This window comes from Gossypium hirsutum, chromosome A04 (genome assembly GCF_007990345.1).
Source record: "Gossypium hirsutum isolate 1008001.06 chromosome A04, Gossypium_hirsutum_v2.1, whole genome shotgun sequence".
NCBI lineage: Eukaryota > Viridiplantae > Streptophyta > Magnoliopsida > Malvales > Malvaceae > Gossypium > Gossypium hirsutum.
Genome location: NC_053427.1, coordinates 5,809,181 through 5,834,110, shown reverse-complemented (window position 1 = coordinate 5,834,110; position 24,930 = coordinate 5,809,181). Strand labels below are relative to the sequence as shown.

At 31.8% G+C, this 24,930-nt stretch overlaps 2 protein-coding genes across 2 annotated transcripts; one reads left to right on the top strand and one right to left on the bottom strand.

Moving 5' to 3' along the window:
• Positions 1–19,194: 19,194 nt before the first annotated feature.
• On the top strand, positions 19,195–20,951 carry LOC107947936 (norbelladine synthase). Its single transcript, XM_016882434.1, has 4 exons — positions 19,195–19,232; positions 20,397–20,593; positions 20,675–20,784; positions 20,859–20,951. The coding sequence occupies exons 1-4, from the start codon at positions 19,195–19,197 to the stop codon at positions 20,949–20,951; spliced, it is 438 nt and encodes a 145-aa protein (XP_016737923.1).
• Positions 20,952–21,667: 716 nt separating this feature from the next.
• Positions 21,668–23,684, bottom strand: LOC107948638 (protochlorophyllide reductase, chloroplastic). Its single transcript, XM_016883261.2, has 5 exons — positions 23,287–23,684; positions 23,098–23,196; positions 22,482–23,013; positions 22,040–22,398; positions 21,668–21,948 (listed from the first exon to the last, which is right to left on the bottom strand). Exons 1-5 carry the CDS (start codon positions 23,338–23,340, stop codon positions 21,793–21,795), a joined length of 1,200 nt encoding a protein of 399 aa, XP_016738750.1. The 5' UTR covers positions 23,341–23,684; the 3' UTR covers positions 21,668–21,792.
• Positions 23,685–24,930: the final 1,246 nt, after the last annotated feature.

Genomic DNA, 24,930 nt, shown 5'->3' with positions numbered 1-24,930 from the left:
CAATAGTTGAAGCCGAAATGACAACTGTGTTGATGCATGGCCAACTTTTGCTGTCTTGAAATTAATATATTGAGACGTGGCTTTTGGATGGATAATTACATTGATGTGTTGATGTATGGCCAACTTTTGCTGTCTTGAAATTAATATGTTGAGACGTGGCTTTTGGATGGATAATTACATTGATGCATGACCAGTGAAATCATATACAATTGAAAGGTGAGAGAAAATGCTGTAAATCTTCCATCTTCATTGTCCTTCCCAATGTATCAACACCAACCAATTCCACTTCAAGCTTTTTTATTGAACCCACCGATAAGCAAGCATGCAATTGAGTAACTGAGTAAAACAACTTAAAGGTCAGCCAAATTAAACGAAAGGGGAGTTATATGAGAGATCTTGGGAGAAGAAACAACTATATATGTCAGGTAGCCAATTAGTGAGAGGGGATAAATTTTGTTTTGAGTGGTTTTATGAGTTTAATTTGTGGCTCATAAATTTCATTATGTGATTTCTGGCATGTTGTTTTCATTGCGTAGAGCCGTAGACTAGATAGCTTACACACCATTGTCGGGAAGTGAAGATGGTGGAAGAAAATATTATGTTGCAATTAATTGCTCTAGTTTTCTAGGGCTGTTGAATTGCTTTGTGACATACTCTTTTTGGTTCAACCAAAGGATCACAATCAACTTTCCTATCACTTACGTGGAAGGGCTAGACGGATGAGGTAGACAAAGGAACCTTCCCATTTCCATCATAACACCAAACGCTAACTTTTGATGGCATAGGTTTAGTATATTTAGAGGTGAGCATGGGTCAGGTCAGGTCGGGTCGGGTCGGGCTCAACTAAAAATTTAGGCTTGTTTGCTAAGCCTGGCTCGGCTCGAAAAATGGGCTTAAAATTTTGCCCAAGCCGATCCGGATAAAAATGCTAAAACCCGGGCCCGACTCGGCCCGCCCATATTAATTTTTATATTATTTTTTATATAATTTTAAAAAATATATAATACATCAAAAGTACTAAAAACATCAAAATAAATATTTCCCAACAAATTGAAAATAAATTTTAAAAAATATCATTACTTAAATAGCACTAAGATAGATGCAACTTAACAAACAAATGTCTCTAAAATAATAACAAAATTAATAAATGTCATTAAAATAATAACCAAATTAACAATAAAATAAGTTTTATACAATATCCAAACAATAACAACAAAATAGTAGCAACATAATAGTAAAATGGTAGCAAAATAGGGGGAGCAAACAACAAGAAAATAATATTAAAAAAAATATATTTTTTGTCCTTCAGTGGATACGGGCCGGGCCAGGCCAGGCTCAAGCCAAAAATGCCTTACCCAAGGCCTAGCCCATATTTTAAATGGGCCTTATTTTTTTTATCTAATCTCATTTTTCAGGCCTTATATTTTTGTCCAAAGCCTCCCACATTTCAGGCAGGCCTTCCGGCTCGGCCCATGATCAGGTCTAAGTATACATTTGTACTCTGTTTTTTAAATGGACAGTTTTCCCAAAAGTCATATTCAATTATCATTTTGGTGTTTAATGGATTTTTTTTACCAACTCTTTGTATCGGTGGGCACTTAAAAGTACTTAAAAAGAATTTTTTTATGGGAGAATATGTAACCCTTAAAATTATAGTTTTTGAATTGTTAAAAATTGTCAAAATGATTAATTTGATTCAATGGTTAAGTGTTGTAAGTAGTGTGTGAGAGGTTCTGGGTTTGAATCATTTTTCCTTTAAATTTTGTTCATTTTTTCCCAAATCCTAACTTTGGATATTAGGTTTATATTTTTTTTTCACTCAAATAATGGTAGAATGAGATTTTTGGTTTAGTGGTAAGGCTTTAGCTTACCTAGAGGTTTTGTGTTCGAGTCTTTGTGCAAAAATTTCCTTTACATTGTGCCGCCTATGTGTTGGAGATAGGGTTAAATTTGAACTCTAAATAATTTGATAAATGATCAAAAAATTAGTTTGGTTAGGATTTTTTTAAATAATAATAGGATTTATTAAAATATTTGTTTCTCCAAAATTCTCCCACTCCTTCCTCACGTCTCTCACTTTTTCCCCTCACGTTCATTTTTTTTCTTTTCTCTTCTCTTCTGTTCTTTTCTTTCTTTCCTCTTTTACATTCGGCTTTCTTGGTCATTGAATCTCAATTTTTTGATTTCTTGTTCTTTCCTTGTTATTGGCGTTGCTTTGCTAGTAATTATGGTTAATTTCGTTTTAAGATTCCGTTTTGATGTATATTTGTCGATTGGCAAGAAGGTTGTCGGGATAATTTGTGAGTTGTGAAATTAATTGTTTTGATGCGCTATTAGGAGAAGATCGTGAAGCGTTCAGTGTTCTACAAACAAATTGGGTGTCTTATGTTGCGGTTTCTTTGAGGGTAAGTGACTTTACGCCGCGTTAGGGGCTGAATTTTTATTGTGTTAGGTTTGATTATGGTTGTTTGGGGCTGAATTAGTGATTTGGGAGTTGGTAATTCTTGTTATCTAATTTGTGTGGAATGTCGTTTTAGGTTCTAGAAGTGTGTTGTAGTGTCGGGTATAAAAAAAATCAAGTGTGTAACAAAAAACCCAAAAGCAAATGGTGCAAAGCCAAAAAGTGGATTGTTGATGTCAAACGGCTCTGTGCTAGGCTGTGTGAGCCACATGATTGTATGCCAGATCGTGTGGGCCACATGAGTATGTGTTAGGTTGTGTGGATTACACGGGCTGGGCCAATTAGGCCGTGTAGGCCACACGGGCATGTGAGCCCATTTTTTTAAAATTTTACTTAGGGGGTATTGATGTGCGATTCATATTTTGCCACTCTGTAAGGTCTGTACTACATAAATAAGACTTTAAAACAAGAAATCTAATATTTTTCTACTGTATGTGATATGGATAATGTATATGTATCAATTGTTAGCATGTTTTGATGTGAAAAGCATGTATGGCTTATATACATTCAATATCTGTTAGTATGTGCATGAGTATTGGGGTGGGAATATGATTGATAGGAAATGTTGGCAGTTTAATAATCTGCCTCATCTGGTAGTAAAAACCACATATATCTGTTCTGGTTGTTTGACCACATATATTTGAATTTGGCAGTTTCCCGTATTACATTTGGTAGCTTGTTTGCACTATTCTGAAAAGTGACATACGCTCACTTATAGATGTGTGGGATTGAATGGGTATTCGTTACCCTAATTGGTGTGTAGAAATGGACAGAGATGGTGTGCAACAAATGGGGGTAGGATATATATATGTTTATGAATCTGCATATGCATCTAAAACTGTATCTGTAATTGAATTTGATTCTGTATCTGTTTGTTATCTGTTGGTTGGGTTGAATTACACACTGAGCTTACTAGCTCACCCTTTTGTATTTATCCTTTTAGGTAATCAGAAAATTTAGGACCGAATGGCATGCGAGAACTCTTAAACGATTCTCATTAAAAAACTGTGTTTTAATGGACTTTTCAGACTTTCTGGAATTGTAATTGTTTTTAGACTTTATTTATGTTTTGATATGTTTCTGGTTGGATTTAGTAATAGTTTATTTTAAAACTACAAAATCATTAGTTTTTACAACTAAAACATGGTTTTAAAACTTATTAACACAGAAGCTTCTGCTGCAAAATATAGTATTCACTTAAGTGTTCTTCTGAAGTAAAATAAATAGTTTCCAGTAAGTATTTTCCTAAAAACTAGAAAACGATTTCTTAAAATTAATATTGTCAAAACACACGATTTTAAAATAAAATTTCTAGGTTTTCAAGCGAGTTAAAGTAACTCTTCAAGATTCGGTCATAACATCTAGGCCAAGTTTGGGGTGTTACATTTGGTGGTATCAAAGCCTAGGTTCAAAACTTGGGTTGTGATTTTTTGGGCTCAAAATTTTTATGGAATTTGTTTTAAATAATTTTTATTTTCGATTCTAATAAATTGGTTTATAAAAGGTGAATCCAAGTCTCCGACTCTGATCCAAGTAAGTACTTCTACTTTTGCTATACTTGATAAATTATTAACACTGTAATGCTAGGATTACTCTACTTTAGTTAAAGATTGCGACAACTCTATAAAAACCTCTGATAAAACTTTAGACTTAGGGTTGTTAATAATAAACCTAAGCTAATGAATAAAATGATGAATTGCAGATAATTAAGCATAATGAGTATACGAGGAACTCATGGAAGTGGTACTTGAGGGCGTGGCAGACGCCGTCGAAGAGCTTGAGTTGAGCCATCTTCTTTGGGCAAAATGCCCAATTTAGAGACCAGCGAGACTATTGGGACACCTACTGCTGAGATTGACTCTCAAACTTAGAATGTGAGGGAAGACGCACTATCCCAAGCTATGCTAAAGGTACTGCAAAAAGTTGTTGGGGCACAAACCAGATCTGGGAGCCGAGGGTCGGTAACTAAACGACTTCGATCTAATGGGGCAAAATTATTTAGGGATGTCACTGGGGTTACCCTTATTATGGTTGAATACTGGTTGGAGGCCACCAAGATAATTATGAATGATTTGGACTGCACCCCTGAGCAGAAACTAAAGGTTGCGGTATATTTGCTTCGTGAAGCATATCAATGGTGGTAGTCTGTTGAGTGGGGTACTTAACCTAAGCTTGTGACTTAGGCTTTCTTTTAGAGCACCTTCCAAAAAAAGTATGTGGGGGCGAGGTATATTAAAGCCCGTAGGTTGGAGTTTATTGGGCTGAAATAAGGTGAGAGATATGTAGCAAAGTATGAGGCCAATTTCCTAAGACTGAGCAAGTATGCTTAATCAAGCAAACCGTACTGTTATACTGAATGGAGCTTAACTGAGAAAATCTTACGTTATACTAACTGATGTTTAATTGATCAAATTCTACTATTATACTGAGTGAAGCTCAAATGATAGAAACCTACGGATATACTGATGAAAAGTTCAATCAAGCAATGCTCACTGAGTATATGAGTTGGTTGTAATTACTGTTATAAACTGCGTATAATGGAAATCTCTATGCTTAAAGTTGATTAAATCTATGTTTGATGGGAAAGGTTATGAACTTCTAAATGAACTTACTAAGTTTTATTTAAGCTTACCTATAAATTTGTTCATTTTGTTGATCCCATTTTGAAAGCTAAGAAGATCGGGTCTATGTTAGGAACCACACTACCTGGGAATCTTGGTAGACTTAATTTCTCGATTTTGGTATATGGCATGTACTAGAACCTTATGTATTGTTATGTCAAATGTCTAGCTTTTGACACTACAAGAAAATAGACTTTTAGCGGTGCTTTTTTTAGCCTTTAGCGACGCTTTTTAAAACGCCGCAACAAACGTCGCTAAAGGCAACGCCGAAAAAAATTAGTGGCGTTTATTTAAAAAAGCGCCGCTAAAAGTCATGGCTTTTAGCGGCGTTTGTTAAAAAAGAGCCGCTAAAAGTCATGGCTTTTAGCGGCGTTTGTAAAAAAGCGCCAATAAAAGCCATAGCAGATTTGCAATATATTTTTTTCACCAATATCCAACCCTTCTTGCATTAAAATCCAACCAAATACAACAAATATAGTATAGAATGCAGCCAAAAACAGCAAATTTAGCATAAAAACACAACCAAAAACATTAATTCTAAATAATACTTCAAATTTAACGAAAGATATATGATATAATTAATAAATAAAGTATAATTTAAAATATTCTTACAATAATGTTAAACGTGACAAAGTTAAAAACATTCTTACAATGAGAAAACTAATGTCTAAGATGACGGCTTTTGCGATTGCTGAAACATCTGCAACATCTGCTGAAGCTGTAACTGGAGGTCATTGTACTTTTTGCTCTGCTCTGCTCTGCTGCCATCGCTGCTGCCGCTGCCTCCCTCACTGCTGCTGCTGCCTCCCTCTCTGCTGCCTCCGCTCTAAGTTGTTGCTGGAGTTCTTCATATTTTCGTTGAACCTCAGCAATTTGCTCAACCGTGTTCGCTTGCATCTGAGCTATCTGGTCTCTTAACCTCTGAACTTCAGCTTGAGCTTGACTTCCGGAAGGCATGTATTGCTAGGAGCCGGATCCAAAATATTGAGTCGGGGTAACACCAGATCCTTGAAATCGAACCCGACCGTACTTTTCAGGACCCAAAACTTCAGTGATAATTCTATTATCAATGTTCTCAAGATTAACAGAACTATCAGTCGAAGCAATTGCTTCATATTCCGCCTTCTTCTCCTTTAGTTTCTCCTAAAAAACCAATTAAACAGTTAAAAACGAAATATATAATAAAAAGGAATGCAACATAACTTAACATTATTTAAAACTAGTAATGATGAATTGAATTAAACAATTATAATTAAACATTATAAATATTTAGAATAAATCAAATATTATTAAGTAAATATACCATAATTTCTCCAGCTTCAGATGTCATAGGAGATCAATCTTTCTTCCTATGCGTAATCTGAAAAAGTTGAAGGCGTCCAACTTTTTGTCCAGATTTGACTTCCTACAATATAGTAGTAAAAATATTATTTAATAGTAGAAAGTAATTAATATTTGAAAGAATTAATAAATTCATAGTACATCAGCCTCAGCTACAGAAGCAAAACTTCTCGACCCTGCTGTGTGCGTGAATTTTTGTTTTTGCCTGCTACTTGTTCTAACTTGCTCACGGTCCTACATAATGAAATTATTATTACGTATATAGTAAACACTATATATAAGAGTTTGGAAATACACAATACCTCTCCTTCCCATTATACAACCACTTCGAACAAGTTTGCGCCGCACAACAAGGACATGCATAACGTCCTTTAGTACTTCAACCCGATAAATTAGCATAAGCCGGGAAATCATTAATTGTCCATAATAAAGCTGCACGTAAATTAAAGTTTTCCTTTCTTAATACATCATATGTCTCAACACCCGACCATAATTGTTTTAACTCTTCAATAAGTGGCTGCAAATAGATGTCAATATCATTTCCGGGACCTTTCTCTCCAGGGATAATCATTGATAAAATAAATGAAGATTGCTTCATGCAAATCCATGGAGGCAAATTGTAAGGAACAAGCATTACAGGCCAAGTACTGTACGAAGTACTCATGATTTTAAAAGGATTAAAGCCATCAGCTGCAAGCCTAAGCCTCACTTTTCGAGGATCGCTTGCAAAGCTTGAAAATTTGCTGTCAAACGATTTCCAAGCTAAAGAATCAGCAGGATGCCTTAATAATCCATCATCGGTTCATTGATCATTATGCCACCTCATAGAATTGGCCGTCTTTGACGACATGAAAAGCCTTTGAAGTCTTGGTATTAGGGGAAAATATCGCATAACCTTCACTAGCTTCTTTCTTAAATGTGCCCCACCATCATCCCCATTCACATCTTCTGTAGTCCCATTCATCCAACGAGACTTACCGCAAACATGACAAGACTGTTGGTTCTTCTGATCACCCAGTACAACATGCAGTCATTTGGGCAACTATGAATTTTATCGTACCCAAGGCCCAAATCTTTTATTAGCCTCTTCATATCTTGACAAGACTGGGGGATTTTTGCAAACGGAAACATCTCTCTCAGAAACTCTAGCAGCATTTTAAAAGAGTTTCCGGTCCACCCTCCCAAACATTTTAAGTGAAATAGACGAATACAGAAGGACAATTTCGAATATTTTGATCCCTCGTAAAGTTCTTCGTTCATTTCGTTAAGTAAATTGTAGAACTTCGCCGCTTCTTCATTTGACTCCTCATCAGGTGCACTTGTTCCCGTTCGCAAAAAACATTTCCACCAATATTACAATCGTCGGGTGCAATAAAGTTAGGTAGAAACGATTCCTCACCATAACTGTGCATATTAAATGCATCCCGCAACATACCTTCCATGTCATCTTGTCTAACATACTGGTGGTAATCAGTATAAGGATAAGTTGAATTAATCATTGAAGAAGTTCTACTAGATGTACACTCTCCATGGAAAATCCATTTTTATACCCCCGAATAAAGCCATCAACAATTAGATGCTCGTAGACAACTTCACGAAAATGCCAATTGATGTTGCCACACTTCTTACACGGGCAAAGAATCATATTCTCTTGGCTTGCATTTTGAAATGCAAAATTTAGAAAAGTTTGTACTCCATTTTGATAGGCATTGCTTACCCTTGACAATTTCATCCAACTCCTATCCATTTCGTAGTTCTTGAAATCTAAAGTTGACAATAAATTGCATTTACTAAAATAGATAATATATATCAAGTATAAATTATCTAATAAGTGTAAACTAATTCAGGCAGGGGGATTTTGAAGTGTATATTTATGTATTACGTAAGTTAAGTAAGCTTTGTAAGTTATGTAAGTTATGTTATGATATACATTTATGTAAGGTATGTAAGTTATGATATGATATATATTTATGTATTATGTAAGTTGTGTAAGTTATGATATGATATATATTAATGTATTTTGTAAGGTATATAAGTTATGTAAGTTATTATATGATATATATTTATGATACATATTTATGTATTATGTAAGTTTTGTAAGTTTTTATATGATATATATTTAACATTAAGATAAATATTATTTCCCAAGCTAAAAAAAATATTTTAATTAAATAAATTTTAAAAAAAATTTTAAAAAATCACATGAATAAATTTTGTTCTCCAACTTCGAGCCTTGTTGTTGGATCCGTGTGGTGAGATAGTCCATTTTTATTAATATCAAAATCACATGAATTGATTATTTTAGGCATTGATATCACAATATTAATTTATTTTTAATATTAAATTTTCAAATTTCTAAAGAAATCGAATTCAACTTTTATTTAATTGGTATTATTGTGTTGTAGCAATTTCGAGAATACAAGTTTAAGTGCATTTAAACATATTCTTTTTACGTTTTAAGAATTAAAGAAAGGTTATAAATAAACGTAGAGATTATATAAATTTTCTAAAAAACCCAAAATTAAAATTAAACAACTCAAAAAATACAAAAATAATAAAAATAATCATTAAAATATAAATATTAAATTAAATAATTTATACAAAATATAATGATTAATAGTAAAATTTTGACCAAATTCAAAATGATTTTGTATATAGTAATGGCATCATTATCATGTACTAATTAAAATTATTTTATTTTTCTAAAAAATATCAATTAAATTTTCTCAAAGAATAACTTTAAAAAACAATAATATACATTTATAACTAAAAATGATGACTTCAACATCAATGAATTAAACTATTTTATTGAGAGAATATTTCTCAGGTCAATTAATATTTAATTTAGTTTTGTAACGATATTTTTTTACTTTAATTTTGTTTCAAAGTAACCCACCCTTATCCTGTCTCATAAAGTAAAGTGAAAGTTTTAAATAAATATTTTTTATAAATCAATTGATTTAATAAAATAAAAATATATAAAAATTTAAAAAATAATTTCATTACCATCGTCAATTTTTTTTTTAGTCTGAAAATATGTGAAAAACACTAAAATAGAAAAGTATGATCGTAAATGTCTAATCAAAAGCCTAGAAAAAAATGCATCACCTTGTATATAGTGAACAAAAAGCCGAAAAATAATATATTTAAACTCGCTTTTTATGGGTTTTCATTTTCTTTATACAAAGCTCGTTGGTATATCAAATTATAGTCAAATCCAACTAATAACACAAGATTTCAAAGTAACAATTATGGTTAGTTTGTCTTACTTTTCTACCACAAGATGTTTTGAATTTCATTTTTTGGAACCCTTCCATTAAAAAAATACATTACATTGCCTCAACCAAATATTTGTTGTTATACTGATGATGTACGTTTAAAATTTGGGTTTGGGTTTGACTCGAGAACTAATGATTATAAGCTACTTATAGTTTGCCAGAAAGTTTAGTTTGGTTGTGTCCTATCACTAGTGTATAAACTGCTCCAAGTCAACCTTCAAGTTAAATAGTGCACCCTTACAGCTTTCATAAAGGGAAAAAAAGAAGAGGGAAAATCTTAAAAATAATACCTTTTCCTTTCTGATAAGCTTGCAACCTTCAACAGGACCAGTACTTGCAAAAACCTCTTGGAGTAGTGGTTCAGTCACTTGTGAATGGATGTTTCCCACATACCTGTAGTTTCTCAAAAATAAAAAAAACTAAAAGTTAAAGAAAAAACAGGAAAAAGAAGAGATAAATAAAACTATATAAGTAACTTTCAAAGTTGTTAAAAAGATGCAAGAACAAGCATCTATCACATTCCAAAAACCATTTAACTATCAATTAAAAGAGCCATTACCTTAGAATTTTGCACGGAGAGTCATAGCAACATATCCAATCAGCAGACTCATGAAGGAAAGTGTCTCTAATTCATGCGGTTATAAGCACAGAAGTGACTAGGATAGGTGCTTAAGCAAGAAGGGGAAATAAGTGACTCACAATATACAAACAAAAAAAAATGGAGAAAGGGGAAAAAGAAGTAAAAAAAATCTAGGCAAACACTCACACACTGCGGCAAGTACTTGGATCAAAACCAGGAGGCAGATTTCCACTTGGGATTGGCTCTATCTGCAGAAAAGAAAAGTGAAAAATAAAAAAAGAGAGGAAAAGAAGGAACGATGTACAAAAAAGTCAGGTGCCACTCAACTCAATTCTAAAGCCTCCGTATCTAGGAAAAAGGATGAGTTTTTGAAGAAATCCAATAGTCAACCTAAAAGAACAAACAAGATGCTAACTACAACCATCACAAATGTGAGCATCACTTCTCCTACTTTGACAACACTTTCCACTTGAAAAGACAACAGATTATCTTGCTTTTACTATTATCACATTTTCCCCCTTCATTTTTTCAGTGCCGATCGGAAAAAAAATATTTCAGCCTCATCTAAATAAGACATACTTCAGCAGAACAATAGCCTACAGATCAGACCAAATTCAAGGGTAATGCAGTCCAAAGTTCCTTGAACTCCCTCCTCCAAAGTGAAAAACAAATCTATATCTTTCTGCATGATTCAAATAGAAAGGACTGTTGGACATGTAACTCAGAAAGTATGCAAATACATTGAAAGCACCATGACTTTATAAATTAGCTTCATACTGTTATATTTCAGCACTATAAACCTAAAAATTCCCAGAACAAAATGCAGGAATCATGCCTTAAACTCCAATACTCAAACAAGAGACAGATAAATTGCACCTTTTTTTATATAATATTTACAAACTAGAGATAAAGATATATAAAAATATAAACATGGATATGGACAAAAAGACTGATTGACTGTGCATGTGTACCAGAGAGATGGCAACTAAACATTATCCAAACACAATCATTTCTCAACATTTGCAAAACAAAATGAAGATTAAAATTAGCAGTAAACTAAATAAAACCAAAGAAGTGAGAACCACAAGTAAATGAGAAAGACAACACAACAGAGAACCTAGTAGCTTTCCCATTAAACTTCGTATAAGAGAAAAAACAACATTTGAACTTCAAGCAAATGAAAATGTAAAATATTCAGAATCAAAACAATCTTTTATCAAAATTCAAACAAAAAACAATGAGCTTCAATCTATACAAGAAGCATGTTAAAGTCACAGGCTTTCTCATTTCTGGAAACCAAATCCAAAACGTCTCCCACCAAAAATCAAGAAAATAACTTTTTTTTTTGAAAATCATATTCAAATCGCAAAATAAGAGCAATGTCCATCGAATTCAAACAAAGTTTATTGTAAAAGCTTAGCTTTCAAAGGTCAAACATCGCAGCATTAAATATAAAACTAACCCAATCTCCACCAATTCAAAAACAAGAAACCAAACACGAACCCGAAGATCCAAACACGATTTCGAAAAAAAGAAAAACAGATATTCCTGAAAACCGGATCAAAAACTATCAAATACTTAATGAAAAGAGAAATTGACGAAAAATCCTAAAAACAAGATTACAAAATTAGAGGATATCCCACATCAAATTCTTCAATGATCCACCTTCCCAGCCTATAGAATGAAATAGAATACTCTTAAGCTAAGTTTACATCTGACCCAGACAATCAAAAACAACACATTTGAATAATCGAAAACAAACAAACAAGTAGGTGATTTACAGAAATTAACTGAAAACAGACAAGCACACACTTACTTGTTACGTAGTTGAGCAAAAAGTTGGTGCCAAAAAATTCGGTTGCTAAATTCCAAAGGCACTTGGGGGAAATCTCAGGAGCAGTGAGGACAGCAGACGGCGACGAGTAAGTGGTCGGGTAGCCTCAGGAGCTTTGGATGCTTAGGGATTTGGGGGAAAATTTAAGGATTAGGGGAATTAGGGGAAATCTGTTAAAGGGTGGAAATTAACGCTGGAAATGGCTAAGTGTCGGGTATGAGGAGGATAAAATGTTAGAAAAGAAAACGACGTCGTTTCATCAAAAATTTAAACGTTTGTGGCGCTTTGGAAAAGTGCCGCTAAATCCCATATATTGCGGCGTTTGTAAGGTAGCGCCACTAATCCCCTTCCAGCTCCAATTAAAACGACAGCGTTTTAGTTAAAGATAAATGCTTTTGTGGCATTTTTTTCAAAAACGCCACTAACCTCCATTTTATATTCATTTTTTTTGTATTTAATTTTTAGTTGTTATCATTTTTTTAAATCTAATATTTAAATATATAAAGTTTATCTATTATCTTTTAAATAATTTAATCTAAAAATTTAATCTAAATAATTTCATTTTTTTTCAAAAACACCACTACTCTAATATTTTATGATATTAAAATTAATATTATATCTTTTACAATTAAATAAAAATTATTTAATATATAAATTAAAAAATACTAATTTATCTAAACCCTAATCCTCTAATCCCTAAACCCTAAAATTTTAAACCCTTCACATAAACCCTAAACCCCAGACCTGTAACATGTAACCATTAACCATATAAACCTAAACCATAAACCATAATTTATTAACACTAAACCCTAAAACCTAAACCCTAAACCCCAACCCCAACCCCTAAACTCTAAAACCATAAACCCTAAAACCATAAACCTTACACATAACCTTTAAACCCTAAACTGGCCCCTAACCCGTAACCCTTAACCCCTAAACCTTAAACACCAACCCTTAAACCATAATTCACAAACCCTTAAAGTTGTAACTCATAAGCCCTAAAACCATAAACCATATACCTTGATTTGTAAACAGTAAACCCTAAACTATAAAGATAATTAATTTAATATTTTAAAATTAACACTATCTCTTTCACAATTATATAAGAAATTATTTAATATATAAATTAAAAAATACTAATTAATCAAAACCCTAAACCCATAATCCCTAATCCATAATCCATAAACCCTAAATAATAAAACATAAACTCTAAACCCCTAACCCCTGACACTTAAACCATAGCCCTTAAACCCCATAATCCCTAAACCTTAAAATAATAACTCATAAACCCTAAACCCTTAACCATATACCCTAAACCGTAAAGTACCCTAAACTATAATGATAATTAATTCAATATTTTAAAATTAATACAATCTCTTTTACAATTATATAAGAAAATATTTAACATATAAATTAAAAAACAATCAGTCATATACCAAAAATCTTTAAAATTATTTTAAATTATTTTATCATTTTTAACAAATATTTTTCTATGTTTTTACATTCAAATTTTTCCTACGTGTCATTATTTTTTCTGAAGAATATAAATATTTAATTAAAAATAAATTGTATTTTAACATAAATAAACCACTTAAAGTACAAAAAAAAGATGAAAAGATTTTTTACGGCGTTTTTAGAGAAAACGCCACTATAGATCAGAATTTGCGGCGTTTTCTATAAAAGTGCCACTAAAAGCTCTGCACAGACATCGTTTCACAAAATTTTTTGCGGCGTTTTCTATAAAAACGCCACTAAAAGCTTTACATAAGACATATAGCGGCGTTTCTTATAAAAGCGCCACTAAAAAGGTCAATATAAGACGATGGCGTTTTGCAAAAAAATTTTGCGGCGTTTTTTAACAAACGCCGCTATATGCATACCTTTAGCGACGCTTCTTTGAAAACGCCACTAGTACTGATCTATAGCGGCGTTTTTGTACAAACGCCGCTAATGCCATTGAAGCTCCACTAAAACGACGGCGTTTAGCGTAAATTTTGCGGCGTTTTTTCTTGAAGCGCCACTAAATGTGAACCTATAGTGGCGCTTTTATTAAAAACGCCGCTAAAGATCGATCTTTAGCTGCGTTTTTTAGAAACGCCGCTAATGCTCACTCTTTGTGGCGTTTTTATTCAAAACGCCACTAAAAACCTATTTTGCTGTAGTGTGAGTAAAATGTTGTGACATATTGTGCACTTGATCAACTTGTGATTTCTTACTTGTTACTTAAATATGTTTGAAATGTTATAGTATGAATTGTTATGCTATAAGTTAACTTAATGCTTATAATGAAAGGAATGTATGTTTAAAGAGACATATGTATTTGTGGTTACAAGTTGAGAATGAATACATGAATATGTTTGACAATGTTTGAAGTTGATTTGCACTTCCCATATGTGTATTTGAAAGTGTGTAGGTACCTATGCAAAAAGGGAGTGAAATTGAGCAAGAAATGGGTAAATTTGGGCTCACACGGCCTGAGACACATGCGTGTGAGTCGTGTGAGGCACATAGCCTTGCGACATGACCGTGTGTCACCTGATGGTTTTTTGCATGCAAGTCAGTGAGTTACACAGCCTAACACACGGTCCAACACACAGGCGCATGGGGCAACTTCGAGAGTTACATGGCTTGGCACACAGGCGTGTGACACGGCCGTGTGACCCTACTCAGAGAGTTACACGGGTGAAGACACGGGCTGGGACAAGTTATTTGTCCCTAGTTCGAAGGTTACACTGCCTGAGACACAGGCATGTCTCTCAACCGTGTAAGGCACACTGGTGTATCCTCTGTTTCAATTTTTGCCAGTTTTTCCCAAATCTTTTTAAATTGATTCAAATTGGTCCTGAATTGTTTTTAAGCTATTTTTAAGGCTTCGAGGGCTCAACTTAGGGATAGTATGCATGTGTACGAATGGATGTGTTAAAATTTTTGAATGATATTATGTTTAAAGGTTTTCGATTGTACGATAATGTTTCATAACCCTAATTCGGTTACAAATACGGGTTAGGGGTGTTACACCAAGAGGTTGTGATTGACGGCGATACCCTTACAACGGTAAAGAAGCTTCAAGCAAATAGAAGAGACGGATCGATTATTAGTGCATATATTAAAGATTCAAAATCCTTGTGTTTGAACTTTAGAAAATGTGTGTTTAAGCATACACCACGACTAGGTAATGAAATGGCACATCTTTTGGCTACAGAAGGATTAAGGAGGGAGTGGAATACTTATTTACTTAGGGGAGTGCCGAATTTTGCAGCAGATGAGGTGTAAAAGGATCTCTGGGAGGTAAATCCGGCAGATGAACCCTAGGTTTCTTAGGTGTGGTAGGCTAACGCGGGTTTGCTATTGTCTAGATGTCGTTTCTTTAAGGAAGATAGAGGGTTGTAAAGGGATCAAAAGAGAGTGAAATGATAGTTTTGTATATAGGGCTTCTGGTTCATTGATAATCAATTCAGTTCCTAAAGGAAGTGCATTGGTTTCTTTGGAAAGGAGATGACTTTGGGAAGAGGCTCTTACACATTCATTGTTTTGTCTTTTCAGTGTTGAAAGAACTTATTTATTAGGTTGGGATAATATTTGTTTTTTAGGTAAGAGTAGTTCAGTTTTTTAGGCATTTTGTTTTTAAGTTTCTAGTTTGTTTTAGATTTTGACATGTTTAGTTTTCACACAATGAATAATAATTCCAGCTTGTTCCATCAAAAAAATTATAAATTTCGAAAAATATATATTTTATCTTATTTTATTTTATTTGAAATTAAATTTAAAATACTATTTTAATCATATTTAACCTAAAAAATGAGTTGAAAATATAGACAATGATATTGTCTTAATAAAACTATTCTAATAGGGATTTTTTTAATTATTTTTAAAAAATTAGAATTTTTCAAAAATACCCCTATTCCAAGTCATTAGCAAAGATAGTGAAGAGTTTTTTTTTAAAGAAATTGATTAATTATTTCAAATAAATTAAAATTTAACATAGCTATTTTATTTTTTTAATTTATATAAAATATCACTTTTACCTTTATTTATTCTTAAGTGACTCCAAATATATCTAACCATCTTAACCTTTAGTTTAATTTAATAGATTATGAAAAACCTATTTTCATCTTGGAATTCTTTTAAAATCTCAATACTACCCTATTTACTTGACTCCAAAAAGTAGTTGGGTTAGATTATTTTCTCAAATTATTGATGAAAATAATCCTTTAAATTAATTTCTTATTTAGCTTATTAAAAAAATTGATTTCTCATATAATATTTTTCTATTGGTATTTTTATAAGTGTAATTATTTAGTATATTGACAGTGCATTTTTTTAACTTCACAAGTATAGTTATAAATTTAGCAAGTTTTCCATTCTATTATATATTTCTTTTTAATTTTTTTAGGGTAAACTACAAAAATAGTCACTTTTATTTGCCTCAGGTTACATTTTAGTCACTTATGTTTGAAATGTCAAATTTTAGTCACTTATGTTATTATTTTGTTATGAAGTGATCACTCTTCCGTTAAGTTCCGTTATCTCCCTAACGGTAATCCTACATGGCAGTCCAACTAGATTTTAAGTTCATTTGTTAATACATACTTCATCCGGCTAAATTATGCATTTGATTTACTATTAACATATAATTTAGCCGAATGAAGTATGTATTAACAGATATACTCATACGTCCTTCGGGTTACGAATGTAAATTGTATAAGGACTTACATGCAAAAATGTGCAAACGTTGAGGGCGAATTTTGGACTTTCTTGTTCCGGGTGTTTGCTTGTTATAAAACCGAGTACTAAAAATAACTTTACAATATTACCAACTTTCATTGACTATAAAATCTAGTTGGACTGCCATGTAGGATTACCGTTAGGGAGATAATGGAACTTAACAGAAGAGTGATTACTTTGTAACAAAATAATAACATAAGTGACTAAAATGTAACCTGAGGCAAACAAAAGTGACTATTTTTGTAGTTTACCCTTTTTTTTACTATATCCTATATACACTTGTCATCAATCCAACCCTAAATTCCACTAGCAGTGTACTAAATATTTTCACTTTTTATAAATAGTTTTTAAATTTATTTTATTATAAAATATGGTTTATTTTTTAAAAATAAAATAATATGAAAAATTATTTAATATACTGTCAGTGGAATTTTCAGACTTTATAATCAGGTTCAAAGGGTTAACAAGCATTATATAGAGGTATTGTAAAATATTTAAAATAAAAAAAGAAACACATCAATTTTTTATAAACACTTGTGAAATAAAAATGTATATTATCAATGTACGAAATACTCACCCGAATAATATATGTTAACGAGCAATTTTTAAAACATATGACCTATTATCAGAAATCAATTCTGAACCTGACGGATCATTTCTTTTTCTGATATAAAAAATATGAGATTTCACTAAGTCGATTCTTAGGATATCTCGAATCAGACCATTTGTCCTTACTTCAACAAAGGAAGCACAGACCTCTTCGGCGAAAGAACTTTTGTTGTCTTGGTCCCAACTCAACACTAAACAAGTCCGAACTAGTTGAATACCTGTGTCAGAAATTCTCCAAGTCGGTTTGTCATTTCCATAAAGGATATAATTGACAGCTCGAAGTTGCATATTATCTTTTTCCTGAAATGGATCCTGGGGGAAGAGTGTTGCTAAATTTAGACTGTCCGGTATTTCATATGGGGTTACAGGTCGAACCAAAACAAAATACTTTTTCTTGGTAGGTGTGATCCGTTGGACATAGATCCAATTTTTCAATTTTTTTATTCCTTAGAGTTTGTTTTGCCCGTTCCTGGTGGTATCAAGATGCCACTGTGTCGAGATATCTTATCTCTTTCTCCGGGAAAATAGATATTACTCGAAAAAATTTTCAGTTCAATCCTTTTTTTTTCTTTCCACTCGGACCAATCCGCCCACTTGGCTTCTTGTATTTAAAGTGATTTGGGTATCTACTCCAATGATACTATTGTTCCGTACCATTATGGAAGAAGATTCGGATAAAATATGCACTTCCTCGGGAATGAAAAAAAATCGATTCACTTTCATTTGGTATTTTGGCTTAACCTTTTTGACTTGGAAAAAAAATATTTTACTTTTAATAACATTTTAATAAAACAAAATAAAACCAATTAGTTTTTATTGCTAAATCCTAGAAAATATTTTTTTATCAAACTTATAAAATATTATTTATATTACAATTTATTAATAACAGCTGCTTTAAAACTCATAAAGTAAATTGTTAAAAATTTTCTTAAAAAACAAAGCTTAAAACAATTATTAAAAATTTCCTTTATTAAATTAAATAAAATTATAAAAATCTCTGCACACGGTTTTTAATTTGTCCCTTAAGTCCCTTGAATTATAATTTTATTCAAATTCACCCCTACATGTTATTTTAAACATTTTTAATTTAATTTTATATTTTTACTAGAAATTATTTTTTTAACCAATTCTTTTAACCAAAACATATAATGATAAAATTATTGTAACAATATTATATTGTTAAAAAATATTTTTCACTGAATTTTTTAATTTATTTTTAACAAATAATTTACGGCATTTAAATCAATGTTTTACATAAAAGAACTGAAGATCTAATTGCATAGTTAATATTTTTCGAGAGTTCTTTCTTTTGTAAAAAAAATTATTACTTAAAGATATGCCCAAGCCCTCATAGGATGTTTTAAATAAATGAAGGCCTCTTTCATTATCAACAGTCATTTTAGTTAGAGTATAAGCCTCTTTATTATCTTCTCTAGAAACGTGATAATCGACCAATGCGCAACTTTAACCATTGAGTGTTGGATTCTCCTAACCAATGTAGAATGCAAGACCTTTGCAAACTAACCTATATAGCTTGTATCACCGTTAGACTGTCTGAAAGAATAATTATAATATCAAATCCTCTATCAAGCGTAGAATAATTATAATATCAAATCCTCTATCAAGCGTAGTCTCCACACCTTGTAGAATACTCCATAATTCAGTATCCAAAATAATACATATTCCCAAAAATCGATTAAAGCCAAGAATTCAACCACATCACTGTCTCGTTTACACCTCCAATAATGACTATGCGAGAAATTTCTATTACTGTACTATCAGTGTCAGTTGAATCAAATTTCTAAACAAAATTTAAGTAGTACTTTGCAACTTAGACACATTTACCGTAACTCCGTAACTCAACAATATAAAATCTTAATAGAGAAGTATCAAGAAGAATTTATAGATATGGCAACAAAATGGATAAATTTTGAAACTAGTCCAGCATTTATGAATTTTTTACTCAAAAGTTATCAAAATGAACTAGAAACTCTGCTTATTAAGGCAACCTTTTTGTCTTAACATAAAAGATTATAAAAGAAAATATTTAATTTAATTATAATTTCTTAAAGGGTTAAATGTAAATTTGCCGTCATACTGTTGATGAACATCGAAATTTACCGGTGGATTTTATTTTAATTAATATTTATCATTATATTTTGAGGATATGATGAAATTTGCAACCTAACTTTTGTACGAATGAGTTTTATCACTAAACTTTAAATTTTATTGAATTTTGTCACTAATCTGGATTTTTAATTAAAATTTATGAATTAATAATGATTTCGATGATTTGAAAATAAAATTTAAAAAAATAAATTTAAATATTTAATAATAAATTAATTTATATAATATCAAAAGATAATAAATTAACATAGAATTTTTATTTAATAAAAAATTAAAAGAAAAGATTAAGTTTATTTTTATAAATAATTATTTTTATTAATTTTTTATACTATGTTAATTTATTGTTTTTAAGTATTAAATTATAGTATTACTTTTTTTATTAAATTTATCTTCAAAATATTTTAAAATTAAATTTAAATAATAAAATTCAATCTAAAATAAAATTTTAGTGACAAAATTCAAGATGAAGTTAAAATACGATGATAAATTTATGTTTAACTCAAAAGTAAAATGATAAATATCAATTAAATTAAAATATTCCAACAAATTTGCACATTAATCCCCTCCTTAAACTTTTTCATGTATTTAAATGGAAAATGTAGCAATAAATGGTAAACTAATCCAGCATTCATGAATTTTAACGTTATCTCGATCATTTATTAGAATATACATAACTCATTTCATACCTCTATATTTAAACACTGTAAATTTTAGCAATACAGAAATCATAGAATCATTCCTAAAGTTTAAAAACAAAAAGAAAAATGTTGAAGGAAATTTCTTTTGTTTTCTTTGTTCTTCTCATTGGTTGCTACATTAGAGTTAATTGTGAGGAATTAAAGCATCTTACCAATGAGGTTGAAGTGAATGTGCCTGCAAATCTGACTTGGGAACTTTATAGTCACCTTGGGATCTCAAAACTTGCTGCTCAACAGCTTAAACATGTTATTCAAAGGATTCAAGTTTTGAAAGGTGATGGTGGGGTTGGAACTGTTCTTAAACTCACTTTTGTTCCAGGTACTTAAACCGGGTTTTTCTTTTTATCAAAATTCATGCATTTTAATGAACTTGATGATGGATTGTTTCAATATGAATCAGGGAATTCAAGTTATACTGCGATATTCAATGTGATTGATGATCAAAAGAGGGTGAAAGTGGCACAAACTTTAGAAGGTGGATGCCTTGAGATTGGTTGCTCGATTCAACTGGTTCGGTTCGATATAATAGAAAAATCCCCGAGCAAAAGCATATCATAAAATCTGATATTGCATATGCTGTCAAGAAAGAATTTCAAGCTAAGGATCCAAAGCCTAATATTCAATCCTTAGCAGCCGTTGCACAAGTTGCAAAGTATTATCTTGAGAGAGCAAATTAGGCTTAAAATACCCTCATTAAATTGGTGTTTTTGGGTTGAATTTTTTAAAATTGAGTAGGCATAATAATAACGTTTACATTTTCTGTTAACTTAATTATTATTTTTTTTAGCTAAATTTAGTCATTAAATTTTTTAAAAATATCAAATCATTTTTTTAACGAAAATACTCACAAAAATATCAATTTATTAATGAAATTAATATGACAACACATTTAACTGTTTACATATACTTCATGCTGACATATTACTATTTGTATTATATATCACTTTCATCACATAAATTAAAAATCAAAATCTGAAAAGAACTATAAAAAATTCATAATAAAAAAAAAAGGAAAGCAAGGTTCATACAAATTTTTAAAAAAAAAAGCAGTATGAAATACACGTGTATTGTCATGTGAACTGTTATGTTTATAAATTTAACATTATAGTCAATATTTTCATTAGAAAATATCATTCCCGACTCTTTTCAAAAGGTTGATGGTCAAATTTAATTAATTTTAAAAGGTTGACGGTGAAAACTAGCTAAATAATAATAAAGACTAAATTGACAAAAGATATAGACATTAAGGGTTAAATTTAACATTAGGCGAATTGATTATGATGTACTTTTAACATATTTCTAGCCCTATAACATCATAAATTAATCGATATTTTGGTTATTTTTGCTCATTCTCATATTTGATAATGGAAGAGAAATTTGAGATTCTTGCAAATCGGGTTAAGTAATTTTTTATTGTCAAACTGCAACTCACAAAGTCATCTACACTCATCAATGGGATCAGATAAGACCCTTAAGCCATTATCAAAGCTCTGCCGCAAAGCATTCAAGGCTCTAAATTTAGGCCAAGCCAACGAGTTTCTCACTAAGCTCCCATATTTTGCGTGCTTTATCTTGATCACTAGCTTCTTGAGATAACTGGTTCTCGAATGAAGCCGAATCCTTGTTCCAGCTCCAGTAAACACCGGATTTCGTCAAGCTAGGATCGCTCACGACCTGCATTAGAAGCAATGAAATTGTGTTAATGCACAAAAGATCATAACCGAGCATTCGCATTCGCATTCGCTATCTTAGTCTTTGTTTATACCTGAGCGAGTCTTTTACCGGCTTCCTCTTCGGAGACGAACCCCTTGGTGATGTACTTCTGGAATGGAGGGAAGAGGAGCCTGAACAAAGGAATGTGCTCCCTGAACAAGCCGGTGGTAGCTATGCAACCAGGGTACAATGAAGCGAATGTAATGCCAGTTTCCTCATGGAAACGCCTATGGAATTCTTGCATAGTGAGCATATTGCAGACTTTGCTGTCCTTGTATGCTTTGGCACCATCAAAATCTCCACCATCAATCATGGCAGAGCTGTTCAGTCCATTTAGTCCACCTGCAAGTCCTCTTAGATCCCCAAGGTTTGCCTTCGGAGGTACATTACCGGCCAATGTATTTGTGTTTCCTGATTCATTCCATATTAGTACACCAATACCACAATTTCATACAAAAATGCTCATTTTGAATGACATTTGTATAGCAAATTACCTGTTATGGAACCGACGATGATGAGGCGTTTCGATGGATAATCGGATTGTTTCAAATCATCGAGCAATAACCGCGAAAGAAGGAAGTGACCGAGGTGATTAGTCCCCACACTAAGTTCAAATCCTTCAGCAGTGAAAGTGGGTTCCTTGGCAGTTGGTTGATAAACAGCAGCATTGCAAACAAGTACATCAAGAGGTCGGCCTGATCGCTTGTAGCTATCGACGAATTGTCGGACACTGTCGACGGAGGCAAGGTCTAAATGCATAATGGTGTAGTTTTCTTTTGACATTCCAGCAGACTTAGCAGCTCTCTCAGCCTTGAGAAAGTCCCTGCAAGCCATTATAACATGCCATTTCCCAGTTTCAGCCAAGGCCTTTGCAGTGGCTAAACCCAATCCAGAGGAGGCACCAGTGATGATCACACTACCCTTTCTTAGTGTTTTCTTTCCATCCACTGTAGATCTGGTGATTGCTGGTGTTGCAGTGGCTGTTGTTTGGGCTCTAACAGCCCCAGTTCTATGGTTGAATTCCCTCTACAAAGGAAAAAGGCTCAATTAAAGGCACAAAAACAGCATAAACACCATAGTTGTCCAATTTAAAGAACACAGAATCCCAACCTTGCATCTTAAAGCAGAAGAGGTGAAGTCAGCTTTGATGTGATCAGAAAGTGACACTCCAAAGAGAGATGAGTCCTTGAAAGAAGCACCAGACTTTCCCTACAAATTAGAAACCCAAAATGTCAAAAACCCCAAATTGAATCAGAAAAAAACAAGAACCAGTTCTTCAGTACAAAGCTGAAAACAAACCTCTTTTGGTACAGAGAAAGTAGCTGGAACCAAAGCAGCAGCTTGTAGAGCCATGTATGTACCACTTTGAAATGGCTGTGTAGTGGACCAAAGTGAAGGGTGAGCTTAGTAGTAGAAGTGAGTGTTCGTTCATTGTGGGAAACGAGCAAAGATATTAAATAGTGACGGGTATGAAAAGATAAGATAATTAAGGAGGGTAAACTTATCTGCCACATCAATTCAATGTAGCCAATGAGCATTGAGTTTGGGATTTCCTGAAACATTTTAATAATGTTTTAGTCCCTGAGTATGGGGATATTTTGGAGTTGTCCCCACCCACCAAGGATGTTCCACCCCCTTTAGTTATGGGCTGGTTTATCGGAAGATTGAAAGGGATAGGGAGTGGTCTATGGTCAGGTACAGTGGAATGGATTAGGGAGGGGTTTGAATTTGGAGGGGGGAGCCGATGTTTCTGGAATGAGAGTGGCAAGTTTGGTCCAACTAGTACAAATCAATAATTTATTAAAAATTTATTAAAAAATTGAAATATATGTAATTTGATTCAAATTATTATATCAACTGAGAAAATCTATATCAATTCATGGATTGTGTCCAATGTACACAATTCTTTCCTGTGTCCATGTAGCTGAAATTTTATCCAAGAAGTAGCTATTCGTTGATTTATATTTTTCTTACATATTTTAGTTAGGATGAACTTTTTAAAATCTACAAGTAAATTTAAGAAACCACTAAATGTCTTTAATTGGTTAAAAAATTTTAAAAAAAACTAAATAAATAAGGAATATAATAATTTTTTAACTTTCCTTATAAAATTTAAAAATTCCATCCCTAGAATATTAAAAAAAGGTAAATTATACAAATGGTAAACCAATTATGCCCGCATTCCTGTTTTAGTCACCCACTGTTAATTGATAACAAAAGGCCTTTTTTTAATTAGTATAATAACACATTTAGTCCTCAATACTTACATACTCTATAAATTTAATCCTAATTCTATATAATTCAATAAATTCAAAAAAAAAAAAACTCTTTCAGCTAATGAGTCGTTTTCCGAGCCAATCTTGATACCAATGAATTTGTCTTGAAACTTTATTTCTTTCTCTTTTTTTTTTCATTAGTTTTATTCTGAATATAATGTTTTATAATTCTTTGATTAATAAAATTTTGGCTAAAGAAAATGGGAAAACCTAAAAAAAAAAAACACTTTAGATTTACTTTTGTTGTTGCCAATATGATATTTCTTTCAAGGTACATAAAAATAGTCCTCGAAGTTGGTCCTTGAAATTAAAAATTAAATCTAGAGTTAAAAAATATGGTTTCGAAAAATCCAATTGTTCAATCAATAACTATATAAGAAAAAATTATGAAACTTTATTTTTTCATAACAAAAAAAAAATGTGAGAGTTATTTGAATTTCCTTTTTGTTACATTAATAATGATTTTTTTATTTTATAAACTAATTAAGAGATTATTATGTGTTCTATTTATTTTTAATTATTTGTTTTGAGTTTTTAAATCCATAATAAGCAATATTCATCACTAATAATTTAATTTAGAATCAATTCATGTACCAAATTAATTAAAAACTAAAATTATGATAGTTAGAGTGAAAAATTATTTATATATTTTTTATTACATATTATA